The sequence below is a fragment of the Micromesistius poutassou genome (assembly GCF_964030765.1).
Source record: "Micromesistius poutassou genome assembly, chromosome: 15".
NCBI classification, from domain to species: Eukaryota; Metazoa; Chordata; class Actinopteri; order Gadiformes; family Gadidae; genus Micromesistius; species Micromesistius poutassou.
The window spans coordinates 6,574,824-6,583,230 of NC_140285.1; the positions used below are offsets into that span (position 1 = coordinate 6,574,824).

The window sequence follows — 8,407 nt, forward strand, 5'->3', positions numbered from 1 at the left end:
ATGAAACGACAAACCACATTTCTCAGGGAATTAAACCGATGGATGGGGATTTTAAGCAGTTGTCTATAGTATTGGGTGTATTATTATTCCGATTATTCTGATGTTATTCTGATGATGATTAATGATATTATAATTCCTAAGTAGCCTACCTACATTCACGAAGAATATAAACCCCCGAAAGTTCAAGAAATATAAATAAATAGCATTACAATTATTACTTTTATTATCATCAATAAGCCTTCTTCATTTCATCAACAACAAACACAACTAAACCAAGCCACCCAAAACATTCAAAGACGAGGCAAAAGTGCTGGTCTGGCACTATTCCAAGAAAGGCAATTTATCCATTCTTGTAGGGGCTTTGTATCGTAAAGGCATCGAACATGCCAGAGGCGGAATCTCGTGCTTTATAACATGCGACACTTCAGCCGACTCTTCTGTTCTGATGTGTGGACGAGACATTGTGGGCGTAGCCTACCACCGCCTCGGTGACGTCAAAAAACTGTGGCTTCTTCCCAGAAGTTAGGCTGTGATGACGGATATTTCAGTTAATTGCGGATGTCCTTGACCAATTCCAGCGTATTTCTGCTTAACGAGGTTGGTTCAGTTTCAATTGTGATTTGCAGGCTAGTCGAGGGCTGTGGTGACGGGAATGCGTTATTTGTCACTGCAACACAATGTAAAATCAGAGAGAGTGCAAGGTGTTGTAACCGGCGGTCCACGTCATTGACGGTCCATAGCGCTGCTGCTGCTATAATTAATTTAGCCATCCTGACATCACAGAGAATGAGTCTCTTCTGATCGCAGACACCTCTTTCTGCTTCCAGCGAAATATTGGAGCAATGGCCATGCTTTCCACACTGCAATGGGCTTTTATGAGAGATATTTCATAAAGCATTATATCCGTCTGAGCAACAGATGACAGGGGTTTTGCTTGTCTGCTTGTATTTATGCCTGTCATTCTGTGGTGCTGTTTTTTTCCCCCAATGTAGATCATGCTATGATTCCCTATGCTATGATCCCTAATGTCATTAACTGACAAAATAACTCTATTTGAAAGTTTTCTTAATGATATAAATATTTCTCAAAAATTGCATTGTAAAGAAGTCCCAGTTATACAGGTGAACTATGTTTATAACTATTAACTAATTGTTATTTCATTTTAGTCTACAGCTTCAATGCCTTGTTCATGTTCGTTCTCATATTGTTGCATTCCCTTTTGATACAACCTATCTCTCCCTTTCAGAATAATGCTATGCTTTTCAGATTAATCTCAATAGAAGTTCAACCGAATGAACACAACATGACCATTTAACAATCAGCCAAAGATGAATTTTACAGGACAGAACTATGTCATGCGTCTTTCAAAGAGTGTTGAAAAAGGTCAAACCACATTTGGTTGACAGAAATGCCAAGAGAGACAAAGGTTTGATCTTTTAATGCACTGACTAATATGGTACAGCTTAGGTATTAGGTTAGAGATGGTAACATAAAAACCTCTGCTCCCTCCCTCCCTACATTTCTCTGCCACTGAGAAGTATTGAATTACACGCATGTGTGATTGAAGGCAAGATGGATTCCCCGAACCAATCATGGAAGAAATGCCCTGATTGGTCAGAAATGAGCCGGGAGCAGTCTAAAGGCTGAAAAAGGCTTACAGAGAAGAAAGAATGGATATACACAGCGCATTCCGCTTACTATTAGCTGACAGATGTCTTTGCCATTTCTAACCAATTGCACTGAAATAATAGAGCTGAAAGCTTACCTACAGCACCTTTAAGGGTGTTAATCTGGGCTGGTTCTAGCTGGACGCCTCTGGCTGATGTGAAGGGCTTAAAATACAAACTATCCAGTCGGCTGCTGCAATCTTTATATGATTAGGGATACAGCTCTGAAATATAAACTTAAATCACAGCAAATTTTAATAGTTATGTGTTTGGAAACTATCATAGATGGCATTTTCATTGCCATAGCAGACAAATGAGAAAAGCATGCTGCCAAAAGGACAAGGACATATCTGTGGAAAATCTTTTTTGTACAAAAAAATACATACTTCCCTGTTGTATGCAAATGCTTCCCTTTGAACACAACACATGCATTTAATAGTCTGACAATTCTTTTGCTACTATCATGCTGCAAACCCGTCAACAGTACAAATGCAACACAACCAAAAGAGATTTAAAGAAAGATGGTGTGGATAGTTTCTGATAGTAACGGTTATATTTAAGCTGATTTCAGCAGCACTTTATTTCAGTAGTGATAACATATATTATCTGTTGTTAACTGTTGTTTATATTCCTTGTAACCCAATGCACATCTCTTGTTACAAAATGCAGCCCATCCCCAAACATGTTACTCTTATATTTTATGAATGTCTGGATGATTTATTAAAATCACTTGGGAGCTGAATCTATGCAATTCTGTAAGCACACAGTGATCCAGCCAGCAGCTGGAACACCAGAGAGTATCTTCCTACCACAGTTCTTGTTGAAAACAAGCATAGCAACTAACATTCTCTTCAACCCCAAACAACTCCTGGTTTGTCTCTTGAAGTGCAAACCTCAAACGAGGTTGAGCTCTGTCTTCAAACACAGGCGGTTCCTGCGTATCTGACTCCATCCGCCACACACTAGCAGTCAGGTTTTTTTTTTTGTGGTAAGAATTTCGCAGGCAGCCAGGTGGCTTGTGCCTCAGCTCTCTGAAGTCAAAATACAGCAAGCCCACTGCCTTAAAATATCCACCCTCATCCATAATGCACCAACAGCAGCTCGCACCACGCAGACGCTTCATATGGGACAGGCTGACGACATCTGCACTCAATGGTTGGGTGCAGCTCAATGCGTTCTTCTCCTGCTCCTTCTCTCTCTCTCTCTCTCTCTCTCTCTCTCTCTCTCTCTCTCCTCTTTCTCTTCTCTGTCTCTGTCTCTGTCTCTTTCCCTCTCCTTCGTCTCTTGCTGATTCTCTTTTTTCCATCGATCTCATTGTTTCTTTCTGTTCATCTCCATCTCTTTTACTCCATCTTCACCTCTCTTCTCGTCCTTCTCTTTCTCGATCTCGATCCCTCTCTTTTTTTCTCTCCATCTCTTTTCTCCATCTCCTCTCCCTCTTCGTGTCCCTCGTTCGCTCCTTCTCCTTTCTCCATCTCCATTGCTCTGTATTTATTGGGTTCTCTCTCTGTCCAGATCTCTCTCCATCTCATTTTCTTTCTCTCCATCTCAGTATTACAGGCGGACACGGTCAATTTTTATATTTTGGATAATCCACACTCAAATCCACACACAAAGCATCCATTCATAAATGTATTACTAACCCTAACAACAAAAACAACCGAAAAAGTATGAATGAACAATTGTGATTTTGGTTATCAGAGTGGTGGTCATTCAAAAGTAGGCTTCTGTAATCACGGTCACACAAAGTATTTATTACGAGTAACTGTTTTATTCTACAGGAATCACACAGACACATGCATGCACACGCACACACACACACACACACACACACACACACACACACAAACACACACCCAGACGTGTGCTAAAATACGAAAGGGCTGTCAGGGTACAGCCAACCGTGACGACAAGAGAACACAAGTCCTTCACTAGGGAGCCCCCCTCACATGTCGGGGGGGGGGGGGGGGGGGGGGGAGACACCTTGCATGGCTCTATGTTCCCCTGGCACCGCAGAACCACAAAACCGCAGAAGCACACGTCGCCCTGTCTCCACACAGCGGTTTGACTTACGGACACGAGGACATGCAGGGGCTTGAAACCAGATGAATAAGTTCAGAGTGTATGTTATACATTTATTGAAATGACCAAACTCTTTTTTACGATTTAGTCAAGTATTCATCTTCTGCATAGCACTGAGGCATTTCAAATTGAAACCAATCAAAACGACGTTGAGGCTTTGATGTAGCTGATGGTTGCCCTACTGTTCGACAGCTCTGGCGTTTGATGCTTGATTTTGGATTTATTTGAATTGGTGTAAAAATAGAGAGGCTACATTTAGACTGCTTAATTCTAATGTTCGAATCCTTTTACACGCACACGGTTTTACTCCCCACCGCCTCATGTCTGTTTCCTGTATTTCAATACCTTCAACAATGAGAAGTGGCTTGAATAGCTAGGAGTTTCAACCACCAAAATCCATCTTAGAAAAGGCTTGGCGTTTCTCTCCCTTGACAAGGCAATGCTGTGGAGCAACAACAACAACAACTTCAATTGCGTTTATCGACCCATAACAATGCCTCGGGCTGCACATAATGCAGTCATGAAGGGAAACTTTGAGTCTGTATTATAGCTGAGCTAGCTGATGTGTTAGCAGGTCCTGCCGGACCCAGTGAGAGGTGAGCAATGAAGAGAGAAGCGCAGGAGGAGGAAAGAGGGAAGAGAGACACAGGGCGGGGAAAGAGAGTGCAGAACAGAGAGAGAACCTCAATGACGTAGGAAAGGGCTATATACTGAGAGAGGGAGGGAGGGAGGGAGGGAGGGAGAGAGGGAGGGAGAGAGAGAGAGAGGATAGACTGCTTACAAGCTCGCTACAGTACACTTCAGTATTACCCAGGAGAGAGAGGAAGCACATCATGACTGACTAGCAGAGAGAACAAGTGTGAGCGCGAGAGGAGCTACACTCCTATACCTCCAACTGAGTGAGTATTGCTGTTTTCTGTTCTCTTCTTGGGAAGGGGGTTTGGATTCGGTATTATGTATCTGTGACATCATATCCACTTTGCAATGTGACAGACAATAGAAAGAGCGTGACATCAGTAGTGGTGGTGAAGTGGCGGTACGATAGATTCAAATTCAAATTGCTGTCAATGGGAAGAGGATTTTGCCTGACAGGATGCGTCTCACAGGAACCAACACCGACCCATTCCTGCTGTGTAGTTCTGCTTCTGCTTAACGTCTGTCTTTGAAAAGACAGCATTCAGAGCAGTGGTATGGCCGAAAGGGTAATAGTGTAGGGAACCGCCGGTATCCATCCTCCATCCTCTCCTTACAGTGAGATAGAGAGAAGGAGCAAGAGGAAGAGGTGGGGGAGGGGGGCTGGGGGGGGGGTGCAGTTGGGACCGCTAGGCTTCCTGTGTGGGGTCAATTAAATACTGCATGAGACAGAGCACTAAAAGCCCGTCCCGAGAGGAGCAAAGTGCTTTGTGTGTGTGCCTGTGCATGTGTGCGTATGCCTGTGCAAGAGTGTGTGTGTGTGTGTGTGTGCGCGTGCGTGTGCATGTGTGTGTGTGTGTCAGGGCATCAGTGTGCAATGCCTTGATTAAATTTGATGAACCGGCACGCTTGAGAGGACAAGAAATTCTTTGAGTTCTTGTGAATTAAGATCGCCTCTATTCCCTCCTGTCTTCTTTTCAGAACTAACTCAATTATTTGTATTCTTCTTTTGGATTATATTTTTAAGACTTTTATTAGGCAGCAGGGATTATGTAAAAAGCCATCTGTAACTGTCATCTATTAGGCATCAGAACCAGTGACTTCAGGCTTCACAGTGAGGACATGACTATTTGAGTTATTTGAGTCTATCGATTATGTTAATAGTCCAGAGAGTGTTAGAATACATCGTATCCAACTGGATGTCCTACGTTTTACCTGCACTGGTATCTTTTGTATTCCCTATGTATACTTTACATTACATGTATTCATTTATTGCATGCATTACAAAGAGATATCCAAAAGAGGCAAGACTTTCGATGTTTTGGAACATACATCCATCATTGATATCAAAATGTTTTTTAATCCTCCTTGGTGCAACACTGGCTGCAAGATCATCTGGAGGATTTTTTAAACAGAGATAACTATTGAATCATAAAAAAATATATAAAACACAAATGAGTTCCTATGTTTCAAAAGCAGAACAAAGACAGAAAAGGTGTTGATGGTGGCAGGATAGATGTAGTGCACCATTACATATTGATAAGTCTGACGCTGTTCCGCAGTTTGCTCAGCCCAGTAGACAAGATGCACCAATTAGAAAAAGAAGGGGAGGAAAATAGAAGAGAAATGGCCGACTGAATCAGGTCAGCTCCTTAACAAACAAAGTGTGGCTGTAATGATGGAGGCGGCGTTGCGGCTCGCCTGGCCGCTGCACGGTCGCTCTGTTACTGGGTACGGAGGTCGGTTGGTAGGACGGTATGTATGTAGTTAGGTAGGTATATGTAAGTAGATAGTTAGGTATGATTGTGTAGGTAGGTAGTAATGTATGTAGGTAGGTAGGTATAAGTAGGTATGTAGTTAGGTATAATTGTGTAGGTATAGACAGGTAGGTGGGTAGGCATAGGTCATTAGATAGGTGGTTGGGTAGGTAGGTAGGTATGTCGTTGGGTGGGTAGGTATGTGGCTAGGTAAGTCTGTTGGTAGGAAGGTAGGTAGATATAGGTAGGTACTAGTTAGGTATGTATAGGTAGGTGGGTAGGTGTAGGTGGGTATGGGTGTATTTTAAGGAAGGTAGGTTGCTAGGTAGGTCGGTTGTTAGGTAGATAGGTAGATGGTTCGGTAGGTTGTTAGGTAGGTAGGTAGGTAGGTAGCATGATAGGTAGGTTGGCAGGTAGAAGTAGGTAGGGATGGGGAGCTAGGTCGGTAGGTTGTAGGGGAGGCAGCTCTATATAGGTTATCTCCAACCCCTCCACAGCCCACAGAGTCTGGTGAAGTCAGGTTGGGGGGCCCTGGAGACTAGAGGAGCCCCATCTACGCATGAGGCGGGCAGGGATGGGGGGGGGGGCACGCACACAAGATGAAGACTCCTGGCCAGCGCACCGCACACAGTGTTTTGTTTTGACGGTTCTTGTCCTTCTTAACTCGGGCTTGGAAGACAATGTGTTCAGGCAGCAGAGGCGGCTGAAGGCTAGTTACTGGCAGTGAGCAAGCGAGCACAGTGAGGTAACCTGAGAAGAGAGGGAGGAGATGAAGGAGAAGGAGGGTGGAGCTGTTCAGGGAAGGATGAAGTATCAATCCTGATGCCTCTTAATTCCCTGGTTTGGTCTGCCTTGAACCCACAGTGCCTTTCATCTAAGATCCTACTGACAGCAAGGCTGCTGGTTAGATTATCTTCCACCCTGGTTCACAATGAGTTGAATGCAGAGCTGGGCGATAAGGAAACATATGGCTTGTGAATGTTAAATCTCATGGAAAAGTAAATTGACATTTAAATAGTTCAAAATAAATCGGACAAACAAAAATGCTCATGTTGGTCATTTCTCATTTGTTCTTATACCAATGGATTCAGACTAGAAAACTGTGAATCAAAAAGGCCAGTACATCTTGACTATCTGAAAGGTTGAAGGTCTTGTCCATCCTTCACCACCTAACACCCTTTAGCCAAGCTTTGAGTTATTCTATTGGTCAAGCATCTCTGTAGCAGAGAGAAGTGTTTCCTGTGGGTTGAACTCCTATAACGGATGGGTGTTAATCTGAAACAGACGGTATTGCCTTACTTAAATATGGTGAAGTCAATAAGAGCATATGCTGCTATACACTTTGTTAAATCTAAATTGATTAGCAACCTCTGGGAAATAGTATAAGCTTTTGATAGATGTTCATGATATAAGCAGACATTTTGACACACACACATATATATATATATACAGTATATATATATATATATATATATATATATATATATTTGCTGTTTTTCTTTGTATTACATTGGTGATTTCCTTGATAATAAATGCCATAAGCAACTGTCATTTGTGAACACTGATGATGCTTTCAAAGACAATTTAGCTATCAATGACAAGATTCTTGTAGGTGATAACTAATGTGTGTTTGTCGGCCGTCAGCATTAAGTGATGATGTATGGCTTGTGTTAAGAGCACAATAAAGAGGAGGCACTGCAATATCCAACAATGATTTGTATTGATGGGTTTGGTGCGTATGTGTGTGTGTGTGTGTGTGTGTGTGTGTGTGTGTGTGTGTGTGTGTGGTTTGAGATCGTGAATGCACACAATATACGAATACACCACACCAGTAACTAATCCTCACTGTTTCACTACCACTCGCTTGCAGCTCTGTTTGCACTGATTAGTGCCAGCTGATTGCTCATTGCTAGCCCAAAAAGGCAATGATTACCAATAAGGAAACTTACAAAAATGTGGAAAATAATAAACCCAAAACTAAAATCCATATTGCAGGAGAATTGTGTACAGCTTGGTTGGTAAATGTAAATATGCCTTCATGAACCTGCCCACGATGATTAAGTCATATTTATATCCTTATTCAGAATGACTGCAGCTCCAATGAAGAGCATCAGAGAGAATGTTAATCAGAACATGTTCATCCATTCCCGGGCCGTCAAATCAGATCATGTCTCCTTATTGTTTTTTGCCTTCACATCTTGCTGTGGATGTGTTACGTCTACGGTTCACATGCTGACACTTTGTTCACGTTCAAGAGATCTGTTTGGC

General features: G+C 42.5%; 1 protein-coding gene across 1 annotated transcript in view; it reads left to right on the plus strand.

Moving 5' to 3' along the window:
- Positions 1 to 558: 558 nt before the first annotated feature.
- cacnb3b (calcium channel, voltage-dependent, beta 3b) overlaps positions 559 to 8,407 on the plus strand; it is a gene marked incomplete at both ends in the record, with an annotated part of 22,149 nt that continues 14,300 nt past the window's right edge. Inside the window, one exon of the mRNA XM_084479117.1 lies at positions 559 to 597. Within this exon, the coding sequence (XP_084335243.1) occupies positions 559 to 597 (39 nt within the window). The remainder of the gene's footprint in view (positions 598 to 8,407) is intronic.